Source organism: Lissotriton helveticus, chromosome 7 (genome assembly GCF_964261635.1).
Source record: "Lissotriton helveticus chromosome 7, aLisHel1.1, whole genome shotgun sequence".
Lineage (NCBI taxonomy): Eukaryota > Metazoa > Chordata > Amphibia > Caudata > Salamandridae > Lissotriton > Lissotriton helveticus.
The window spans coordinates 1,921,854,859-1,921,879,748 of NC_136068.1; the positions used below are offsets into that span (position 1 = coordinate 1,921,854,859).

General features: G+C 44.4%; 1 protein-coding gene across 1 annotated transcript in view; it reads right to left on the reverse strand.

Moving 5' to 3' along the window:
* Positions 1-1,143: 1,143 nt before the first annotated feature.
* Positions 1,144-24,890, reverse strand: part of LOC144770896 (uncharacterized) — a 46,530-nt gene continuing 22,783 nt past the window's right edge. The window contains exons 3-4 of the mRNA XM_078655688.1: positions 3,416-3,525; positions 1,144-1,284 (exon numbers count right to left, since the gene is read on the reverse strand). Coding sequence (XP_078511814.1) covers positions 1,264-1,284; positions 3,416-3,525 — 131 coding nt within the window. The 3' untranslated portion in view covers positions 1,144-1,263. The remainder of the gene's footprint in view (positions 1,285-3,415; positions 3,526-24,890) is intronic.

Consider the following 24,890-nt stretch of genomic DNA (forward strand, 5'->3'; position numbering starts at 1 on the left):
GATTAATATCAGAGCACTAGTGTTATTTATTAGAATAATATGGAAACCTCAGCACTTATGTACAGTTTATCAGGATGTTGAACAAATAGTGGAAACCCTTAACTAATCTATCAGGCGGCCAGGACAATGTAAAATATATAGTTTATTTCATTCGACAGAGGAGGGGTATCCATAATGATTTGCCAACTTAAAACAAGCACTGAAAAAGCCAATAGGTCTTACATTTGTGAGGGCTTTTAGTGTTGCCAAAGTCTTTTTAGCCATATTGTAGGCCAGCATGGCTAATAGTTACAACGAAAAAAAGTTATACCCACTTTTTTTCACCTTCCCACATCTTTGCAGCTTATTTAAAATGTTTTATAGTGTTTTTCACTAATTTTTAGACACATTGCTCTAAAACATGGCTAAAAGACATTGGCAAAAGCCAATGCTTCTCTCATAGGCGAGACCTATTGGCTTGACCAATGCTTGATTGACTGTTTGTAGGCTTGTTTTGTGGTCTGCTGGACTGGTTTCTACTGTTGATTTTCCCTGATATTAAAACAGAACCTTGCCTACAGCAAATCCATGCAATCTTTTATACGTTGCAAAAGACTTACTCTGTCCCAATTTGCAAACTTGGGACACTTTTTTAGTTTCCAAATGCACTGATGGGGGTTATTTCTATTTTGTTGTTGTAGCCTTTTTTCTGTCCCAATACAACCGTGGATGCAATAAAGAGGGGTGGAGGAGGATGAAAATTCCAGATCCGAAGACACTGATTCAAAGAACAAAAGCCCACACCATAAAATGGCACTGCTGAAATTCTGCATTTATTTGTTTATTTTTAGCAATAGTGACTAGTACTATTCCATACATTCTTAGACACACCAGGCAGTGCTGTTTCTTGAGTGTTGCTGGGCCCTTGCTTCAGAACTCACGGATGTTGTGCTTCGTACACACCAGAAGGTGGATGTTGTCGGCCCACAGCTTCCGTCTCATATGTAGGGGTGACTTGGGATCACGTCGCTCAGCCTTGGGTCTCTGCATCACATGGTGAACCGTAGACCCTCTTTGGGGCCAGATATCCCATCCACTGAAATATAAATCACATTTTATCCTATGGGATCTATTTTTTGACGGACGGGAGATCCATCCCCCTTGTGACGGAGTAACCCCTCCACCAAGAACTAAATTAGGTCCAGAGTTTGTTTGTTTTCTTCCGGTGGTGATGGTGTTATCAGCTCTTGCTTTGCCTTCCAGTGTCTCTCATAGCGCGTGGTTTTAGTGATGTCCCTCCTTTTCCTGGACAAACAGAAAACAAAGATACAAGCATTGCATGAGATGGCGGCACCGGAAGTTACAATCTCCCTCCTACCCCATCGCACAGTTGTCCACTCGTGTGGTCCTCCACTGTCTTTATGACTCGACCCGCAATCTATCCCGGACACACCACAGAACTAAGACACACTGTATCATATATCACACCGATGCGTGGAAACCTCAGTTGCATTGTAGGGGCGCATCGTGATCATGTGTAGAGCACACCCACATATAATCTTGAAACTCTATTAACTTGAAGTGTTAGAATTGTGAAATGTATTAACATGAATATGTTATGTATTTCAGGCCGCTGACAAGTGATGTGGAGAATTAACCTAGAAAATGAATGTAACTAGCAGAAAACGTTGACATGTTGTGAAACAGACAATTATTCATGCATTAAATGTGTTTATTAGTTATGACATTTCGGCGTAGGTAAATGTTTTAGTTGAAATTGCATTATTGTTTATGTGAATTCATAAAGCTTACATGGTGCTTTCTTATGTTAGCTGAAACTCGTAGGCCTGAAAGTCCCTGAAAACTCTTGCTTTAGAATTAACAGTTTGAATTTAATGTGTGCTGTGGAATCTGTTCTTTCTCACGTTTTTGTATTGCTGGTGAAGAAACGCTCTTTTAGGCAGAATAATGTCTTTATTTTACTAGATATTCTAGGAGGGAAGTAGTTATAATTGTGTTTATTAGGTGGATAAAGGAAGGACGTTGTGATTCACACAGGAGAAGGTTTCGGAACCAAGGACAAATTGTTGCCAGAAAGGTACACGGTCGACGTCTTGTAAAGTACATTCAGGACTGTGCCCCGAGTGGCTGGTATGATGCGAGATGCATGATGGGAACACTACCTGTGGATAATTGTTTGTTGGAACTATGGGAAAGAGCCCCACTTATCTCTTGCCTCCAGAGAGAGAACACCCCAGAACGAGCTCTTTGCTTTGCCATTGATGGTGGAGAGACTTCTAAGGTAGACTCACACACTGACACCTTCTTCCTTCCAATTGTAAATGCTTGTGAAGAGATGTCTTCTTAGCATTAGAGTAGGGATAGATTCAATGCTTTTCACTCACCAACCCTCGATGCAGGGACACTTGGACTCAAGCTTCCTGATTTTCTGTATCTACTTCTTGAATTAATAGTCTTGTTCATGCTGCACCGTCTAAATTGGATGCGTAGATTTGGCTTCATGCTAATTCCTTTGTATTTCTATACCCTCATGTTGAGGTGTCTCTATGTCCAGGTATTTGTGGTTTTGTAATAAACTAACTAACCTTAAGTAGTTGTCTGTCAGTTTTTATGTATCAAAAAGAGTTGTTGGCTAATTAACAGTTTAATAACGACTTTTCTCCCCCTTACACTTTCATGCTGAGAAAAAGAACCATTGGGGTGTGTTTTTAGACCAGGTCTAGAACAAATGGGCCCGGCCATTTCAATACAATACCATAAGCCATACATCAGAGGATACTGCATATCATCTATGTATACCACACCAAGCTCTACCACATCATATCACACCAGGCCATACCACATATCATCCTACAATCTATTGAAAGGCCACTCCCACATCACACACACCAAACCACATACCATACATCTCTGCAGGAAGTGACATCACTACATCTCCCAAGGTCAATATCAACCGAAAGAGGCGTTCATGGTTTCCCACCAAAACCATCTCTAAATGGTGAAGCCACACAACTCGATCCCTTTCCCCAGCATTCATCTTTACAGGAAGTGACATCACTGCATTTTCCACCTCCCATCATTACAGGAAGCACATCACTGGAGTTTCCACCATCCATCTCTACAGAAAGTGCTATCACTGCATTTGCCACCATCGATCTCTACAGGAAGAATATCACTGCATTTTCCACCACCCATGTCTACAGGAAGTGACATCACTGCATTTTCCACCATCCATCTCTACAGGAAGCACATCACTGCATTTTCCACCACCCATCTCTACAGGAAGCACATCACTCCCTTTTCCACCTCTCATGTCTACAGGAAGTGACATCACTTAATTTCCAGGATTCATCCCTACAGGAAGCACATCACGCATGTACGTCAATGGAGACGTACCTGCCTCCTCTCTGCTTACCTTCTTCTTGTCCGGATACCCCTTTTCACTGCTGTCTGAGCTACAAGTCCTCTCCTTGCAGAATTTCTTGGTCTCTCCTGCACAGTCAGCGTCGCTCGTGCAGGCTTTGTCTGGGGAAGAAACACAAAGGTGGTGTCAAGTCCTCTGACTTACTCCCGGAAGGATCACTCCTCGCTGGGCACAGACATGCGCAGTGAGGTTGCTACAGAGGCCCCGTTGAAAGAAAGACGTCTACCCCTGTCCTTGGGTCCACGCTAAAGCGACAGATACTAAAGGGGCAAAGTTAAGGCTGCTGACTGTTTGGCCTTTTTTCTTCTGGGTCCACCATTGGGTTCGCTTCTTTGCAGTGCCCGCGGCACTCGTTACACAGCTGAGGTAAGACGAACTTAGGGGTTTATTAATGAGAGCCCTGCGTCACTTGTGCACCACGTAAGGTGGTACATGCATGACACAGGGATCTCATTTAGATTTATGAAGTCACGCGAAGCCACGCTGCGTAGCTTTGAGGGGCCCCACAATTCATCAGTAAGGTGTCGTGCGGCGCACATCGCTGCTTCGCCTTACTCGTGCCCGGGCGGCGTTCCATGGGCGTTGTGGTGGGTTTTCCCACACAACACCCACGGAATTTGACACTGCCCCAGATTTACAAAGTGGTGTAAACCTGGGGACGCGCCAAATCCGTTTGCTTCCTGGGGTGAGGCGTAATGAGGGGAAATATGTTTATTTCTCCTCCCTGTTTCCTCTTTCCATGTGCGCTGAGTTCTGCAGCACACATAGAAAGAGGAAAACACCTCTTAGGTTTGTTTTTGTGCAGGAAGGTGTCCCTTCCTGCACAAACACAATCCTGCATGCAACAGAGGCACAATTGCAGCATGGTGCAAGGTTGCCTCCGTTGGCGCTAGGCTGCCGAAACGGCGCTAGAGCAGGGAGGAAGGACAGGAATGCTCCGTATTGCTTAACTACGGTGCATTCCTACCCTCTCACTTTGGCGTAGGGAGACACAGCAAGGTGCCTTGACAAAATCCCATAAATGAGCCCTGTGGATTGTTGTGTTTAGCATTATTAATTTTCACTGGTAAATATCCTTATAGTACTCGTGATCCGACGTTTGTGCACATTCCTGTACAAGTTGTGAAGTAAATTCAGAGGGCTTCATTACAAGGCAGCGCCAAAACGTCTTCTCGCTGCGCTGCCCTGAGCCAATGTGAGAGCGCAGGAACACCTTCCTGCACAAAAACAATCCAGAGAGGCGTTATCATCGATCTCTGTGTGCTGCAGAATGCAGTGAAGATGGAAACAGGAAAAACGAGGAGAAATTAAATAATGTGTTCCTTGTTATGCCTGCTCTGGGAAGGCACTGCCCCAGGGATACGTGATTTTGTAAATCTTGGGCATCGTCATGATTCATGGGTGTTGCGTGGGAACGCCCACGGCAACGCCCACGGAATGCCTCCGTGACCCAGAGTGAGGCAACACTGCACGTCGCACTGCCTTGCCTTACTCCATATCTATGAGGCCATGCAGGGTGGCTTTGCGTTGCCTAATCATTCTGATTGAGAGGCCTGAGCCACCGGAGTGTCAAAAAAAGTGATGCTCCAGCAGTGCAGGCCACTTGTAAAAAAGCCACAACGTGCGATATAGCCGAAGTGAAATACAGAATATTAAATAAATATAGCACTACTTGTCAAATAGATGAATCAAACTGAAAACTTTTCAATAACCAATTAAATGATGACAATGACACTTCTTATATTATTTGAGAAGTTTGAATAATATCTGTAGGACAAACTATTATAAAAGTTACTCTGAATACAAAGGAGAAAAGCATTGGCGAATACCAATAAGTCTGTTTTTGCATATCTGAAAGTGCATCTTTGTTCATTGGCTAGTTTGTGTGTGAGGTTGTATGAATGCAAATGGGACAGATGAGTGAATGGATGGATGAATCACTGACTGACACTCAGAGTGTGTGGATGGGTGAATGGGTGATTGTGCATAAAAATAAGTGAGTGCATGGAAGGGAGGGAGTACTTGGTCACTGAATACTTATACGACTGAGGGCTGACTATGAAAGAATATTTAATGCAGTGATGTGTCTGTCTGAAATGTGGGGTGGCAGCAGATAGAGAAGAGAGCTGCCTCCTTTCACTATCACAACCATGGCAGTCTAACCTCATTGATATATGAACTTGCTTATCCTAGCTATTCATTCATACATGCACTCACGACGCACTCCCATTCATCCATACCTGCACACACTCACACATTCCTCCACCGAAGCACTCATCCCTGTATTCACTCACCCATCTCTTCAACTGTGCACTCAGGTAACCATGCATGCACTCACATGACCAATTATTCATTCATACATATGGTCATCCATGCACTCGATCACTCACACATTCTTACATGTACTTCCTCATTTGCCAAATTCATTCATTTATGCATTCACTCACCCATCCATTCAATCATACAGTCACACAACAATCCACTTACTCACTTGTCGAAGGGTTGTTCATTCACACATATAGTCATCCATGCGCCTAATCACTATCCTATTAATTTATTCATTAGCTCAGACACTTACCCATTCATACATGCACTTACTCATTTAGCTATTCCTTCATTCATGCGCTCACCAATCCAGTTAACCATGCAATTATGCATCAACACATGGGCTCACTTGTTGATGGAATCATTCACACATAAAGTCCTTCATGCACCTAATCACAAACCCTTCTATTGATTCATTAAGTTAGTCACTCACCCATTCATTATCGCACTTAATCCTTTACCCATTCATGCACTCATCCATCCATCCATCAGTGTATTCACCATTCACTAATCTGGACATAAAATTGCAGATTAAAGCACTTTCATTTAATTGCCAATGCTTGTTAATATAGGGCCCGATTCACACAAAGGTGAAATAAGACGAAAGTCTAACTTTACGACTTTTGGTATTTGCAAAGGGCATTAACTACTCGTAAAAGCCCTTTATGAATACCGAAAGTTGTCAAGTTCAACTTTTGGGATTCACAAAGGGCATTTATGAGTAGTAAATCCCCTTTGCAAATACCAAAAGTCGTAAAGTTAGACTTTTGTCTCAGTTTACTTTTGTGAATCGGCCCAGAGTTCTTAATAGCATAGTTCAGCCATTTCTAAACTGCGACAAATAACAGGTGTAAGTATTAGACAGATCAATGGTACTTAGTTACTAACCTACGAGGATTTAAGGCTGATGTGTTCATGCAGAGATTCAAACCCATGACAAGAGAATTATACCAGGGGGTATATTTACAATGAAATGGCACAGCGCGGCACCACAAGCAATGTTGCCCATTCACGCTGCATCATTTAAAAAACCCAGGGATGATCCATATTTACAAGAATACGGTGCATCCCTGTGCACTCCCTTGCGCCGGTGCAAAAAGAACAGCTGCGCTCCAACGCAGGACCCCTTGCACCATGGTGAAATAGGGGCATATTTACAAGACTGTGTAAATCCACTCAAAGTGCCTTTGCCTGGCCCTGTAAATATGGGGCAACAGCGTCACCGGGGCATCAAAAAAAGATGCTATACGGGCACCTTTGGTATTCATGAGATAAAGATGCAGGAAGTGTAGAGTGGCGAAAGAGAGAGGTATGAGATGGAATCACCATTAGGCTGCCTTGGCATTTATGAGATAAAGAGGCAAGAATGGTAAGTGGAAGCAAGAGGCATGAGGTGAACTCAAGACTAGGCTTCCCTGGTCTTGACAAATAATGTACGTTTATAACATTCAATTTTCCTTTTGCACCTTTAAACAGTGCTTGACTCACAAAAAGTATGGGAACTGTCTAATTTTTACCAGGAGTGAGTATGTTTATTAAACTAGCAATGCTTTGCGTAGCTCAGGGTGAGTGGCTTACCCGCAGGAGTGTTTTCTACATTTACACCCTGATGTAGATTTTTTCCCGCAAAGTGGCAATATTTCTTCCCAGTGCTAGTTGGTGCTAAAATAGGATTTGCAGTTTCACCTCAAGTACATTTTTCACAACTTTGAAACTTGATGGATTTGTACCAATATTTTCTTCTCCTAACATCATGCAGAAATTCTTGACCATAGTGTTAAAACGCATCTGAAGAAAATATTGTGAGCTATGGGTTGTAAAGGTACTACTCGCAAGAACTACGCGAAGCAAAGGAGAAAGTGTGCAAAATACCACATGCTTAATTTTTAGTACAAGGTGACAATTATCGGATTGAACACAGAGTGGTGCCTAGTAATAGCTCAATATTTTGCATAGCGCTACTTATCACTTGTGAGGGTATCTAGGCGTTGGGGAGTGGGGGCTGTGCTGCTGATGAGGGACATTAATCGAATAACCATGTTTTTAAGCCCTTCCTGAAATTCTGCACGGTGGCAGTCTGTGTGTTCTCCTTTGTACTGCCAGTCACCGGTGTATTTTACTGTGTAGCCTTGGACCATGTCATTTATGTGCATGTAACTTGCATGATCGAGGTAACTATTAGCAGCGATACTACGTGTCTCTCGGTCCTTTTTCCCCAGCCCCCTCCCTCCTCCCCAGGGGTGGCAATCTGAGGGATAGCCCTGGGCGCCACAATCTCTAGCTACGCCCCTGCTAGGCATCCTTCGTATTCATGAGATAAAGAGACAGGAAGTGGAGGCTGGTGGAAGAAAGAGCCATGAGGTGAACTCAAGACTAGGCATCCTTCGTATTCATGAGATACAGAGACAGGAAGTGGAGGGTGGTGGATGAAAGAGGCATGAGGTGAGCTCAAGACTAGGTATCCTTCGTATTCATGAGATAAAGAGACTGGAAGTGGAAGGTGATGGAAGAAAGAGCCATGAGATGAACTCAAGACTAGGCATCCTTGGTATTCATGAGATACAGAGACAGGAAGTGGAGGGTGGTGGAAGAAAGAGGCATGAGGTGAGCTCAAGACTAGGCCTCCTTGGTATTCATGAGATAAAGAGACAGGAAGTGGAGGGTGATGGAAGAAAGAGCCATGAGGTGAACTCAAGACTAGGCATCCTTCGTATTCATGAGATAAAAAGACAAGAATGGGAAGTGGAAGAAAGAGGCATGAGGTGAACTCATGACTAGGCATCCTTCGTATTCATGAGATAAAGAGACAGGAAGTGGAGGGTGATGGAAGAAAGAGCCATGAGGTGAACTCAAGACTAGGCATCCTTCGTATTCATGAGATAAAGAGACAAGAATGGGAAGTGGAAGAAAGAGGCATGAGGTGAACTCAAGACTAGGCATCCTTCGTATTCAGGAGATAAAGAGACAGGAAGTGGAGGGTGATGGAAGAAAGAGCCATGAGGTGAACTCAAGACGAGGCATCCTTCGTATTCATGAGATAAAGAGGCAAGAATGGGAAGTGGAAAAAAGAGGCATGAGGTGAACTCAAGACTAGGCATCCTTCGCATTCATGAGATAAAGAGGCAAGAATGGGAAGTGGAAGAAAGAGGCATGAGGTGAACTCAAGACTAGGTATCCTTCGTATTCATGAGATAAAGAGGCAAGAATGGGAAGTGGAAGAAAAGAGGCATGAGGTGAACTCAAGACTAGGCATCCTTCGTATTCATGAGATAAAGAGACAGAAAGTGGAGGGTGGTAAAAGAAATAGGCATGAGGTGAACTCAAGACTAGGCATCCTTCGTATTCATGAGATACAGAGACAGGAAGTGTAGGGTGGTGGAAGAAAGAGGCATGAGGTGAGTTCAAGACCAGGTATCCTTCGTATTCATGAGATAAAGAGACTGGAAGTGGAAGGTGATGGAAGAAAGAGCCATGAGGTGAACTCAAGACTAGGCATCCTTCGTATTCATGAGATACAGAGACAGGAAGTGGAGGGTGGTGGAAGAAAGAGGCATGAGGTGAGCTCAAGACTAGGCATCCTTGGTATTCATGAGATAAAGAGACAGGAAGTGGAGGGTGATGGAAGAAAGAGCCATGAGGTGAACTCAAGACTAGGCATCCTTCGTATTCATGAGATAAAGAGGCAAGAATGGGAAGTGGAAGAAAGAGGCATGAGGTGAACTCAAGACTAGGCATCCTTCGTATTCATGAGATAAAGAGGCAAGAATGGGAAGTGGAAGAAAGAGGCATGAGGTGAACTCAAGACTAGGCATCCTTTGTATTCATGAGATAAAGAGACAGGAAGTGTAGGGTGGTGAGAGAAAGAGGCAAGAGGTGAGCTCAAGACTAGGCATTCTTCGTATTCATGAGATAAAGAGACAGGAAGTGGAGGGTGATGGAAGAAAGAGCCATGAGGTGAACTCAAGACTAGGCATCTTTCGTATTCATGAGATAAAGATGCAAGAATGGGAAGTGGAAGAAAGAGGCATGAGGTGAACTCAAGACTAGGCATCCTTCGCATTCATGAGATAAAGAGGCAAGAATGGGAAGTGGAAGAAAGTGGCCTGAGGTGAACTCAAGACTAGGCATCCTTCGTATTCATGAGATAAAGAGGCAAGAATGGGAAGTGGAAGAAAGAGGCATGAGGTGAACTCAATACTAGGCATCCTTCGTATCCATGAGATAAAGAGACAGGAACTGGAGGGTGATGAAAGAAAGAGCCATGAGGTGAACTCAAGACTAGGCATCCTTCGTATTCATGAGATAAAGAGGCAAGAATGGGAAGTGGAAGAAAGAGGCATGACGTGAACTCAAGACTAGGCATTCTTTGTATTCATGAGATAAAGAGGCAAGAATGGGAAGCGGAAGAAAGAGGCATGACGTGAACTCAAGACTAGGCATCCTTCGTATTCATGAGATAAAGAGGCAAGAATGGGAAGTGGAAAAATGAGGCATGAGGTGAACTCAAGACTAGGCATCCTTCGCATTCATGAGATAAAGAGGCAAGAATGGGAAGTGGAAGAAAGAGGCATTAGGTGAACTCAAGACTAGGCATCCTTCGTATTCATGAGATAAAGAGGCAAGAATGGGAAGTGGAAGAAAGAGGCATGAGGTGAATTCAAGACCAGGCATCCTTCGTATTCATGAGAAAAAGAGACAGGAAGTGGAGGGTGGTGGAAGAAAGAGGGATGAGGTGAGCTCAAGACTAGGCATCCTTCGTATTCATGAGATAAAGAGACAGAAAGTGGAGGGTGGTGGAAGAAAGAGGCATGAGGTGAGCTCAAGACTAGGCATCCTTCGTATTCATGAGATAAAGAGACAGGAAGTGTAGGGTGGTGGAAGAAAGAGGCATGAGGTGAGCTTAAGACTAGGCATCCTTGGTATTCATGAGATAAAGAGACAGGAAGTGGAGGGAGAAGGAAGAAAGAGCCATGAGGTGAACTCAAGACTAGGCATCCTTCATATTCATGAGATACAGAGACAGGAAGTGGAGGTTGGTGGAAGAAAGAGGGATGAGGTGAGCTCAAGACTAGGCCTCCTTCGTATTCATGAGATAAAGAGACAGGAAGTGGAGGGTGGTGGAAGAAAGAGGCATGAGGTGAGCTCAAGACTAGGCATCCTTGGTATTCATGAGATAAAGAGACAGGAAGTGGAGGGTAATGGAAGAAAGAGCCATGAGGTGAACTCAAGACTAGGCATCCTTCGTATTCATGAGATAAAGAGGCAAGAATGGGAAATGGTAGAAAGAGGCATGAGGTGAACTCAAGACTAGGCATCCTTCGTATTCATGAGATACAGAGACAGGAAGTGGAGGGTGGTGGAAGAAAGAGGCATGAGGTGAGCTCAAGACTAGACATCCTTGGTATTAATGAGATACAGAGACAGGAAGTGGAGGGTGATGGAAGAAAGAGCCATGAGGTGAACTCAAGACTAGGCATCCTTCGTATTCATGAGATAAAGAGGCAAGAATGGGAAGTGGAAGAAAGAGGCATGAGGTGAACTCAAGACTAGGCATCCTTCGTATTCATGAGATAAAGAGACAGGAAGTGTAGGGTGGTGAGAGAAAGAGGCAAGAGGTGAGCTCAAGACTAAGCATCCTTCGTATTCATGAGATAAAGAGACAGGAAGTGGAGGGTGATGGAAGAAAGAGCCATGAGATGAACTCAAGACTAGGCATCTTTCGTATTCATGAGATAAAGAGGCAAGAATGGGAAGTGGAAGAAAGAGGCATGAGGTGAACTCAAGACTAGGCATCCTTCGCATTCATGAGATACAGAGACAGGAAGTGGAGGGTGGTGGAAGAAAGAGGGATGAGGTGAGCTCAAGACTAGGCCTCCTTCGTATTCATGAGATAAAGAGACAGGAAGTGGAGGGTGGTGGAAGAAAGAGGCATGAGGTGAGCTCAAGACTAGACATCCTTGGTATTAATGAGATACAGAGACAGGAAGTGGAGGGTGATGGAAGAAAGAGCCATGAGGTGAACTCAAGACTAGGCATCCTTCGTATTCATGAGATAAAGAGGCAAGAATGGGAAGTGGAAGAAAGAGGCATGAGGTGAACTCAAGACTAGGCATCCTTCGTATTCATGAGATAAAGAGACAGGAAGTGTAGGGTGATGGAAGAAAGAGCCATGAGATGAACTCAAGACTAGGCATCTTTCGTATTCATGAGATAAAGAGGCAAGAATGGGAAGTGGAAGAAAGAGGCATGAGGTGAACTCAAGACTAGGCATCCTTCGCATTCATGAGATAAAGAGGCAAGAATGGGAAGTGGAAGAAAGAGGCATGAGGTGAACTCAAGACTAGGCATCCTTCGTATTCATGAGATAAAGAGGCAAGAATGGGAAGTGGAAGAAAGAGACATGAGGTGAACTCAAGACTAGGCATCCTTCGTATTCATGAGATAAAGAGACAGGAAGTGGAGGGTGATGGAAGAAAAAGCCATGAGGTGAACTCAAGACTAGGCATCCTTCGTATTCATGAGATAAAGAGGCAAGAATGGGAAGTGGAAGAAAGAGGCATGACGTGAACTCAAGACTAGGCATTCTTTGTATTCATGAGATAAAGAGGCAAGAATGGGAAGTGGAAGAAAGAGGCATGAGGTGAACTCAAGACTAGGCATCCTTCGCATTCATGAGATAAAGAGGCAAGAATGGGAAGTGGAAGAAAGAGGCATGAGGTGAACTCAAGACTAGGCATCCTTTGTATTCATGAGATAAAGAGGCAAGAATGGGAAGTGGAAGAAAGAGGCATGAGGTGAATTCAAGACCAGGCATCCTTCGTATTCATGAGATAAAGAGACAGGAAGTGGAGGGTGAAGGAAGAAAGAGCCATGCGCTGAACTCAAGACTAGGCATCCTTCATATTCATGAGATAAAGAGACAGGAAGTGGAGGGTGGTGAGAGAAAGAGGCAAGAGGTGAGTTCAAGACTAGGCATCCTTCGTATTCATGAGATAAAGAGGCAAGAATGGGAAGTGGAAGAAAGAGGCATGAGGTGAACTCAAGACTAGGCATCCTTCGCTTTCTTGAGATAAAGAGGCAAGAATGGGAAGTGGAAGAAAGAGGCATTAGGTGAACTCAAGACTAGGCATCCTTCGTATTCATGAGACAAAGAGGCAAGAATGGGAAGTGGAAGAAAGAGGCATGAGGTGAATTCAAGACCAGGCATCCTTCGTATTCATGAGATAAAGAGACAGGAAGTGGAGGGTGAAGGAAGAAAGAGCCATGAGGTGAACTCAAGACTAGGCATCCTTCATATTCATGAGATACAGAGACAGGAAGTGGAGGGTGGTGGAAGAAAGAGGGATGAGGTGAGCTCAAGACTAGGCATCCTTCGTATTCATGAGATAAAGAGGCAGGAAGTGGAGGGTGGTGGAAGAAAGAGGCATGAGGTGAGCTCAAGACTAGGCATCCTTCGTATTCATGAGATAAAGTGGCAAGAATGGGAAATGGAAGAAAGAGGCATGAGGTGAACTCAAGACTAGGCATCCTTGGTATTCATGAGATAAAGAGACAGGAAGTGGAGGGTGATGGAAGAAAGAGCCATGAGGTGAACTCAAGACTAGGCATCCTTCGTATTCATGAGATAAAGAGGCAAGAATGGGAAGTGGAAGAAAGAGGCATGAGGTGAACTCAAGACTAGGCATCCTTTGTATTCATGAGATAAAGAGGCAAGAATGGGAAGCGGAAGAAAGAGGCATGAGGTGAACTCAAGACTAGGCATCCTTCGTATTCATGAGATAAAGAGACAGGAAGTGGAGGGTGATGGAAGAAAGAGCCATGAGGTGAACTCAAGACTAGGCATCCTTCGTATTCATGAGATAAAGAGGCAAGAATGGGAAGTGGAAGAAAGAGGCATGATGTGAACTCAAGACTAGGCATTCTTTGTATTCATGAGATAAAGAGGCAAGAATGGGAAGTGGAAGAAAGAGGCATGAGGTGAATTCAAGACCAGGGATCCTTCGTATTCATGAGATAAAGAGACACGAAGTGGAGGGTGAATTAAGAAAGAGCCATGAGATGAACTCAAGACTAGGCATCCTTCATATTCATGAGATAAAGAGACAGGAAGTGGAGGGTGGTGAGAGAAAGAGGCAAGAGGTGAGCTCAAGACTAGGCATCCTTCGTATTGATGAGATAAAGAGACAGGAAGTGGAGGGTGGTGAGAGAAAGAGGCAAGATGTAAGCTCAAGACTAGGCATCCTTCGTATTCATGAGATAAAGAGGCAGGAAGTGGAGGGTGGTGGAAGAAAGAGGCATGAGGTGAGCTCAAGACTAGGCATCCTTCGTATTCATGAGATAAAGAGACAGGAAGTGTCGGGTGGTAGAAGAAAGAGGCATGAGGTGAGCTCAAGACTAGGCATCCTTCGTATTCATGAGATAAAGAGGCAAGAATGGGAAATGGAAGAAAGAGGCATGAGGTGAACTCAAGACTAGGCATCCTTGGTATTCATGAGATAAAGAGACAGGAAGTGGAGGGTGATGGAAGAAAGAGCCATGAGGTGAACTCAAGACTAGGCATCCTTCGTATTCATGAGATAAAGAGGCAAGAATTGGAAGTGGAAGAAAGAGGCATGAGGTGAACTCAACACTAGGCATCCTTTGTATTCATGAGATAAAGAGGCAAGAATGGGAAGTGGAAGAAAGAGGCATGAGGTGAACTCAAGACTAGGCATCCTTCGTATTCATGAGATAAAGAGACAGGAAGTGTAGGGTGGTGAGAGAAAGAGGCAAGAGGTGAGCTCAAGACTAGGCATCCTTCGTATTCATGAGATAAAGAGACAGGAAGTGGAGGGTGTTGGAAGAAAGAGCCATGAGGTGAACTCAAGACTAGGCATCTTTCGTATTCAGGAGATAAAGAGGCAAGAATGGGAAGTGAAAGAAAGAGGCATGAGGTGAACTCAAGACTAGGCATCCTTCGCATTCATGAGATAAAGAGGCAAGAATGGGAAGTGGAAGAAAGAGGCATGAGGTGAACTCAAGACTAGGCATCCTTCGTATTCATGAGATAAAGAGGCAAGAATGGGAAGTGGAAGAAAGAGGCATGAGGTGAGCTCAAGACTAGGCATCCTTCGTATTCATGAGATAAAGTGGCAAGAATGGGAAATGGAAGAAAGAGGCATGAGGTGAACTCAAAACTAGGCATCCTTGGTATTCATGAGATAAAGAGACAGGAAGTGGAGGGTGATGGAAGAAAGAGCCATGAGGTGAACTCAAGACTAGGCATCCTTCGTATTCATGAGATAAAGAGGCAAGAATGGGAAGTGGAAGAAAGAGGCATGAGGTGAACTCAAGACTAGGCATCCTTTGTATTCATGAGATAAAGAGGCAAGAATGGGAAGTGGAAGAAAGAGGCATGAGGTGAACTCAAGACTAGGCATCCTTCGTATTCATGAGATAAAGAGACAGGAAGTGTAGGGTGGTGAGAGAAAGAGGCAAGAGGTGAGCTCAAGACTAGGCATCATTCGTATTCATGAGATAAAGAGACAGGAAGTGGAGGGTGATGGAAGAAAGAGCCATGAGGTGAACTCAAGACTAGGCATCCTTCGTATTCATGAGATAAAGAGGCAAGAATGGGAAGTGGAAGAAAGAGGCATGACGTGAACTCAAGACTAGGCATCCTTCGTATTCATGAGATAAAGAGGCAAGAATGGGAAGTGGAAGAAAGAGACATGAGGTGAACTCAAGACTACGCATCCTTCGTATTCATGAGATAAAGAGACAGGAAGTGGAGGGTGATGGAAGAAAAAGCCATGAGGTGAACTCAAGACTAGGCATCCTTCGTATTCATGAGATAAAGAGGCAAGAATGGGAAGTGGAAGAAAGAGGCATGACGTGAACTCAAGACTAGGCATTCTTTGTATTCATGAGATAAAGAGGCAAGAATGGGAAGTGGAAGAAAGAGGCATGAGGTGAATTCAAGACCAGGCATCCTTCGTATTCATGAGATAAAGAGACACGAAGGGGAGGGTGAATTAAGAAAGATCCATGAGATGAACTCAAGACTAGGCATCCTTCATATTCATGAGATAAAGAGACAGGAAGTGGAGGGTGGTGAGAGAAAGAGGCAAGAGGTGAGCTCAAGACTAGGCATCCTTCGTATTGATGAGATAAAGAGACAGGAAGTGGAGGGTGGTGAGAGAAAGAGGCAAGATGTAAGCTCAAGACTAGGCATCCTTCGTATTCATGAGATAAAGAGGCAGGAAGTGGAGGGTGGTGGAAGAAAGAGGCATGAGGTGAGCTCAAGACTAGGCATCCTTCGTATTCATGAGATAAAGAGACAGGAAGTGTAGGGTGGTAGAAGAAAGAGGCATGAGGTGAGCTCAAGACTAGGCATCCTTCGTATTCATGAGATAAAGAGGCAAGAATGGGAAATGGAAGAAAGAGGCATGAGGTGAACTCAAGACTAGGCATCCTTGGTATTCATGAGATAAAGAGACAGGAAGTGGAGGGCGATGGAAGAAAGAGCCATGAGGTGAACTCAAGACTAGGCATCCTTCGTATTCATGAGATAAAGAGGCAAGAATTGGAAGTGGAAGAAAGAGGCATGAGGTGAACTCAACACTAGGCATCCTTTGTATTCATGAGATAAAGAGGCAAGAATGGGAAGTGGAAGAAAGAGGCATGAGGTGAACTCAAGACTAGGCATCCTTCGTATTCATGAGATAAAGAGACAGGAAGTGTAGGGTGGTGAGAGAAAGAGGCAAGAGGTGAGCTATAGACTAGGCATCCTTCGTATTCATGAGATAAAGAGACAGGAAGTGGAGGGTGTTGGAAGAAAGAGCCATGAGGTGAACTCAAGACTAGGCATCTTTCGTATTCATGAGATAAAGAGGCAAGAATGGGAAGTGAAAGAAAGAGGCATGAGGTGAACTCAAGACTAGGCATCCTTCGCATTCATGAGATAAAGAGGCAAGAATGGGAAGTGGAAGAAAGAGGCATGAGGTGAACTCAAGACTAGGCATCCTTCGTATTCATGAGATAAAGAGGCAAGAATGGGAAGTGGAAGAAAGAGACATGAGGTGAACTCAAGACTAGGTATACTTCGTATTCATGAGATAAAGAGACAGGAAGTGGAGGGTGATGGAAGAAAGAGCCATGAGGTGAACTCAAGACTAGGCATCCTTCGTATTCATGAGATAAAGAGGCAAGAATGGGAAGTGGAAGAAAGAGGCATGACGTGAACTCAAGACTAGGCATTCTTTGTATTCATGAGATAAAGAGGCAAGAATGGGAAGTGGAAGAAACAGGCATGAGGTGAACTCAAGACTAGGCATCCTTCACATTCATGAGATAAAGAGGCAAGAATGGGAAGTGGAAGAAAGAGGCATGAGGTGAACTCAAGACGAGGCATCCTTCGTATTCATGAGATAAAGAGGCAAGAATGGGAAGTGGAATAAAGAGGCATGAGGTGAATTCAAGACCAGGCATCCTTCGTATTCATGAGATAAAGAGATAGGAAGTGGAGGGTGAAGGAAGAAAGAGCCATTAGATGAACTCAAGACTAGGCATCCTTCATATTCATGAGATAAAGAGACAGGAAGTGGAGGGTGGTGAGAGAAAGAGGCAAGAGGTGAGCTCAAGACTAGGCATCCTTTGTATTGATGAGATAAAGAGACAGGAAGTGGAGGGTGGTGAGAGAAAGAGGCAAGAGGTAAGCTCAAGACTAGGCATCCTTTGTATTCATGAGATAAAGAGGCAGGAAGTGGAGGGTGGTGGAAGAAAGAGGCATGAGGTGAGCTCAAGACTAGGCATCCTTCGTATTCATGAGATAAAGAGACAGGAAGTGTAGGGTGGTGGAAGAAAGAGGCATGAGGTGAGTTCAAGACCAGGTATCCTTCGTATTCATGAGATAAAGAGACTGGAAGTGGAAGGTGATGGAAGAAAGAGCCATGAGGTGAACTCAAGACTAGGCATCCTTCGTATTCATGCGATACAGAGACAGGAAGTGGAGGGTGGTGGAAGAAAGAGGCACGAGGTGAGCTCAAGACTAGGCATCCTTGGTATTCATGAGATAAAGAGACAGGAAGTGGAGGGTGATGGAAGAAAGAGCCATGAGGTGAACTCAAGACTATGCATCTTTCGTATTCATGAGATAAAGAGGCAAGAATGGGAAGTGGAAGAAAGAGGCATGAGGTGAACTCAAGACTAGGCATCCTTCGCTTTCTTGAGATAAAGAGGCAAGAATGGGAACTGGAAGAAAGAGGCATTAGGTGAACTCAAGACTAGGCATCCTTCGTATTCATGAGACAAAGAGGCAAGAATGGGAAGTGGAAGAAAGAGGCATGAGGTGAATTCAAGACCAGGCATCCTTCGTATTCATGAGATAAAGAGACAGGAAGTGGAGGGTGAAGGAAGAAAGAGCCATGAGGTGAACTCAAGACTAGGCATCCTTCATATTCATGAGATACAGAGACAGGAAGTGGAGGGTGGTGGAAGAAAGAGGGATGAGGTGAGCTCAAGACTAGGCATCCTTCGTATTCATGAGATAAAGAGACAGGAAGTGGAGGGTGGTGGAAGAAAGAGGCATGAGGTGAGCTCAAGACTAGGCATCCTTCGTATTCATGAGATAAAGTGGCAAGAATGGGAAATGGAAGAAAGAGGCATGAGGTGAACTCAAGACTAGGCATCCTTGGTATTCATGAGATAAAGAGACAGGAAGTGGAGGGTGATGGAAGAAAGAGCCATGAGGTGAACTCAAGACTAGGCATCCTTCGTATTCATGAGATAAAGAGGCAAGAATGGGAAGTGGAAGAAAGAGGCATGAGGTGAACTCAAGACTAGGCATCCTTTGTATTCATGAGATAAAGAGGCAAGAATGGGAAGTGGAAGAAAGAGGCATGAGGTGAACTCAAGACTAGGCATCCTTCGTATTCATGAGATAAAGAGACAGGAAGTGTAGGGTGGTGAGAGAAAGAGGCAAGAGGTGAGCTCAAGACTAGGCATCATTCGTATTCATGAGATAAAGAGACAGAAAGTGGAGGGTGATGGAAGAAAGAGCCATGAGGTGAACTCAAGACTAGGCATCCTTCGTATTCATGAGATAAAGAGGCAAGAATGGGAAGTGGAAGAAAGAGGCATGATGTGAACTCAAGACTAGGCATCCTTCGTATTCATGAGATAAAGAGGCAAGAATGGGAAGTGGAAGAAAGAGACATGAGGTGAACTCAAGACTACGCATCCTTCGTATTCATGAGATAAAGAGACAGGAAGTGGAGGGTGATGGAAGAAAGAGCCATGAGGTGAACTCAAGACTAGGCATCCTTCGTATTCATGAGATAAAGAGGCAAGAATGGGAAGTGGAAGAAAGAGGCATGACGTGAACTCAAGACTAGGCATTCTTTGTATTCATGAGATAAAGAGGCAAGAATGGGAAGTGGAAGAAAGAGGCATGAGGTGAATTCAAGACCAGGCATCCTTCGTATTCATGAGATAAAGAGACACGAAGTGGAGGGTGAATTAAGAAAGAGCCATGAGATGAACTCAAGACTAGGCATCCTTCATATTCATGAGATAAAGAGACAGGAAGTGGAGGGTGGTGAGAGAAAGAGGCAAGAGGTGAGCTCAAGACTAGGCATCCTTCGTATTGATGAGATAAAGAGACAGGAAGTGGAGGGTGGTGAGAGAAAGAGGCAAGATGTAAGCTCAAGACTAGGCATCCTTCGTATTCATGAGATAAAGAGGCAGGAAGTGGAGGGTGGTGGAAGAAAGAGGCATGAGGTGAACTCAAGACTAGGCATCCTTGGTATTCATGAGATAAAGAGACAGGAAGTGGAGGGTGATGGAAGAAAGAGCCATGAGGTGAACTCAAGACTAGGCATCCTTCGTATTCATGAGATAAAGAGGCAAGAATTGGAAGTGGAAGAAAGAGGCATGAGGTGAACTCAACACTAGGCATCCTTTGTATTCATGAGATAAAGAGGCAAGAATGGGAAGTGGAAGAAAGAGGCATGAGGTGAACTCAAGACTAGGCATCCTTCGTATTCATGAGATAAAGAGACAGGAAGTGTAGGGTGGTGAGAGAAAGAGGCAAGAGGTGAGCTCAAGACTAGGCATCCTTCATATTCATGAGATAAAGAGACAGGAAGTGGAGGGTGTTGGAAGAAAGAGCCATGAGGTGAACTCAAGACTAGGCATCTTTCGTATTCATGAGATAAAGAGGCAAGAATGGGAAGTGAAAGAAAGAGGCATGAGGTGAACTCAAGACTAGGCATCCTTCGCATTCATGAGATAAAGAGGCAAGAATGGGAAGTGGAAGAAAGAGGCATGAGGTGAACTCAAGACTAGGCATCCTTCGTATTCATGAGATAAAGAGGCAAGAATGGGAAGTGGAAGAAAGAGACATGAGGTGAACTCAAGACTAGGTATCCTTCGTATTCATGAGATAAAGAGACAGGAAGTGGAGGGTGATGGAAGAAAGAGCCATGAGGTGAACTCAAGACTAGGCATCTTTCGTATTCATGAGATAAAGAGGCAAGAATGGGAAGTGAAAGAAAGAGGCATGAGGTGAACTCAAGACTAGGCATCCTTCGCATTCATGAGATAAAGAGGCAAGAATGGGAAGTGGAAGAAAGAGGCATGAGGTGAACTCAAGACTAGGCATCCTTCGTATTCATGAGATAAAGAGGCAAGAATGGGAAGTGGAAGAAAGAGACATGAGGTGAACTCAAGACTAGGTATCCTTCGTATTCATGAGATAAAGAGACAGGAAGTGGAGGGTGATGGAAGAAAGAGCCATGAGGTGAACTCAAGACTAGGCATCCTTCGTATTCATGAGATAAAGAGGCAAGAATGGGAAGTGGAAGAAAGAGGCATGACGTGAACTCAAGACTAGGCATTCTTTGTATTCATGAGATAAAGAGGCAAGAATGGGAAGTGGAAGAAACAGGCATGAGGTGAACTCAAGACTAGGCATCCTTCGCATTCATGAGATAAAGAGGCAAGAATGGGAAGTGGAAGAAAGAGGCATGAGGTGAACTCAAGACGAGGCATCCTTCGTATTCATGAGATAAAGAGGCAAGAATGGGAAGTGGAATAAAGAGGCATGAGGTGAATTCAAGACCAGGCATCCTTCGTATTCATGAGATAAAGAGATAGGAAGTGGAGGGTGAAGGAAGAAAGAGCCATTAGATGAACTCAAGACTAGGCATCCTTCATATTCATGAGATAAAGAGACAGGAAGTGGAGGGTGGTGAGAGAAAGAGGCAAGAGGTGAGCTCAAGACTAGGCATCCTTTGTATTGATGAGATAAAGAGACAGGAAGTGGAGGGTGGTGAGAGAAAGAGGCAAGAGGTAAGCTCAAGACTAGGCATCCTTTGTATTCATGAGATAAAGAGGCAGGAAGTGGAGGGTGGTGGAAGAAAGAGGCATGAGGTGAGCTCAAGACTAGGCATCCTTCTTATTCATGAGATAAAGAGACAGGAAGTGTAGGGTGGTGGAAGAAAGAGGCATGAGGTGAGTTCAAGACCAGGTATCCTTCGTATTCATGAGATAAAGAGACTGGAAGTGGAAGGTGATGGAAGAAAGAGCCATGAGGTGAACTCAAGACTAGGCATCCTTCGTATTCATGCGATACAGAGACAGGAAGTGGAGGGTGGTGGAAGAAAGAGGCACGAGGTGAGCTCAAGACTAGGCATCCTTGGTATTCATGAGATAAAGAGACAGGAAGTGGAGGGTGATGGAAGAAAGAGCCATGAGGTGAACTCAAGACTATGCATCTTTCGTATTCATGAGATAAAGAGGCAAGAATGGGAAGTGGAAGAAAGAGGCATGAGGTGAACTCAAGACTAGGCATCCTTCGCTTTCTTGAGATAAAGAGGCAAGAATGGGAAGTGGAAGAAAGAGGCATTAGGTGAACTCAAGGCTAGGCATCCTTCGTATTCATGAGACAAAGAGGCAAGAATGGGAAGTGGAAGAAAGAGGCATGAGGTGAATTCAAGACCAGGCATCCTTCGTATTCATGAGATAAAGAGACAGGAAGTGGAGGGTGAAGGAAGAAAGAGCCATGAGGTGAACTCAAGACTAGGCATCCTTCATATTCATGAGATACAGAGACAGGAAGTGGAGGGTGGTGGAAGAAAGAGGGATGAGGTGAGCTCAAGACTAGGCATCCTTCGTATTCATGAGATAAAGAGACAGGAAGTGGAGGGTGGTGGAAGAAAGAGGCATGAGGTGAGCTCAAGACTAGGCATCCTTCGTATTCATGAGATAAAGTGGCAAGAATGGGAAATGGAAGAAAGAGGCATGAGGTGAACTCAAGACTAGGCATCCTTGGTATTCATGAGATAAAGAGACAGGAAGTGGAGGGTGATGGAAGAAAGAGCCATGAGGTGAACTCAAGACTAGGCATCCTTCGTATTCATGAGATAAAGAGGCAAGAATGGGAAGTGGAAGAAAGAGGCATGAGGTGAACTCAAGACTAGGCATCCTTTGTATTCATGAGATAAAGAGGCAAGAATGGGAAGTGGAAGAAAGAGGCATGAGGTGAACTCAAGACTAGGCATCCTTCGTATTCATGAGATAAAGAGACAGGAAGTGTAGGGTGGTGAGAGAAAGAGGCAAGAGGTGAGCTCAAGACTAGGCATCATTCGTATTCATGAGATAAAGAGACAGGAAGTGGAGGGTGATGGAAGAAAGAGCCATGAGGTGAACTCAAGACTAGGCATCCTTCGTATTCATGAGATAAAGAGGCAAGAATGGGAAGTGGAAGAAAGAGGCATGACGTGAACTCAAGACTAGGCATCCTTCGTATTCATGAGATAAAGAGGCAAGAATGGGAAGTGGAAGAAAGAGACATGAGGTGAACTCAAGACTACGCATCCTTCGTATTCATGAGATAAAGAGACAGGAAGTGGAGGGTGATGGAAGAAAGAGCCATGAGGTGAACTCAAGACTAGGCATCCTTCGTATTCATGAGATAAAGAGGCAAGAATGGGAAGTGGAAGAAAGAGGCATGACGTGAACTCAAGACTAGGCATTCTTTGTATTCATGAGATAAAGAGGCAAGAATGGGAAGTGGAAGAAAGAGGCATGAGGTGAATTCAAGACCAGGCATCCTTCGTATTCATGAGATAAAGAGACACGAAGTGGAGGGTGAATTAAGAAAGAGCCATGCGATGAACTCAAGACTAGGCATCCTTCATATTCATGAGATAAAGAGACAGGAAGTGGAGGGTGGTGAGAGAAAGAGGCAAGAGGTGAGCTCAAGACTAGGCATCCTTCGTATTGATGAGATAAAGAGACAGGAAGTGGAGGGTGGTGAGAGAAAGAGGCAAGATGTAAGCTCAAGACTAGGCATCCTTCGTATTCATGAGATAAAGAGGCAGGAAGTGGAGGGTGGTGGAAGAAAGAGGCATGAGGTGAGCTCAAGACTAGGCATCCTTCGTATTCATGAGATAAAGAGACAGGAAGTGTAGGGTATTAGAAGAAAGAGGCATGAGGTGAGCTCAAGACTAGGCATCCTTCGTATTCATGAGATAAAGAGGCAAGAATGGGAAATGGAAGAAAGAGGCATGAGGTGAACTCCAGACTAGGCATCCTTGGTATTCATGAGATAAAGAGACAGGAAGTGGAGGGTGATGGAAGAAAGAGCCATGAGGTGAACTCAAGACTAGGCATCCTTCGTATTCATGAGATAAAGAGGCAAGAATTGGAAGTGGAAGAAAGAGGCATGAGGTGAACTCAACACTAGGCATCCTTTGTATTCATGAGATAAAGAGGCAAGAATGGGAAGTGGAAGAAAGAGGCATGAGGTGAACTCAAGACTAGGCATCCTTCGTATTCATGAGATAAAGAGACAGGAAGTGTAGGGTGGTGAGAGAAAGAGGCAAGAGGTGAGCTCAAGACTAGGCATCCTTCGTATTCATGAGATAAAGAGACAGGAAGTGGAGGGTGTTGGAAGAAAGAGCCATGAGGTGAACTCAAGACTAGGCATCTTTCGTATTCATGAGATAAAGAGGCAAGAATGGGAAGTGAAAGAAAGAGGCATGAGGTGAACTCAAGACTAGGCATCCTTCGCATTCATGAGATAAAGAGGCAAGAATGGGAAGTGGAAGAAAGAGGCATGAGGTGAACTCAAGACTAGGCATCCTTCGTATTCATGAGATAAAGAGGCAAGAATGGGAAGTGGAAGAAAGAGACATGAGGTGAACTCAAGACTAGGTATCCTTCGTATTCATGAGATAAAGAGACAGGAAGTGGAGGGTGATGGAAGAAAGAGCCATGAGGTGAACTCAAGACAAGGCATCCTTCGTATTCATGAGATAAAGAGGCAAGAATGGGAAGTGGAAGAAAGAGGCATGACGTGAACTCAAGACTAGGCATTCTTTGTATTCATGAGATAAAGAGGCAAGAATGGGAAGTGGAAGAAACAGGCATGAGGTGAACTCAAGACTAGGCATCCTTCGCATTCATGAGATAAAGAGGCAAGAATGGGAAGTGGAAGAAAGAGGCATGAGGTGAACTCAAGACGAGGCATCCTTCGTATTCATGAGATATAGAGGCAAGAATGGGAAGTGGAATAAAGAGGCATGAGGTGAATTCAAGACCAGGCATCCTTCGTATTCATGAAATAAAGAGACAGGAAGTGGAGGGTGAAGGAAGAAAGAGCCATGAGATGAACTCAAGACTAGGCATCCTTCATATTCATGAGATAAAGAGACAGGAAGTGGAGGGTGGTGAGAGAAAGAGGCAAGAGGTGAGCTCAAGACTAGGCATCCTTTGTATTGATGAGATAAAGAGACAGGAAGTGGAAGGTGGTGAGAGAAAGAGGCAAGAGGTAAGCTCAAGACTAGGCATCCTTTGTATTCATGAGATAAAGAGGCAGGAAGTGGAGGGTGGTGGAAGAAAGAGGCATGAGGTGAGCTCAAGATTAGGCATCCTTCGTATTCATGAGATAAAGAGACAGGAAGTGTAGGGTGGTGGAAGAAAGAGGCATGAGGTGAGTTCAAGACCAGGTATCCTTCGTATTCATGAGATAAAGAGACTGGAAGTGGAAGGTGATGGAAGAAAGAGCCATGAGGTGAACTCAAGACTAGGCATCCTTCGTATTCATGCGATACAGAGACAGGAAGTGGAGGGTGGTGGAAGAAAGAGGCACGAGGTG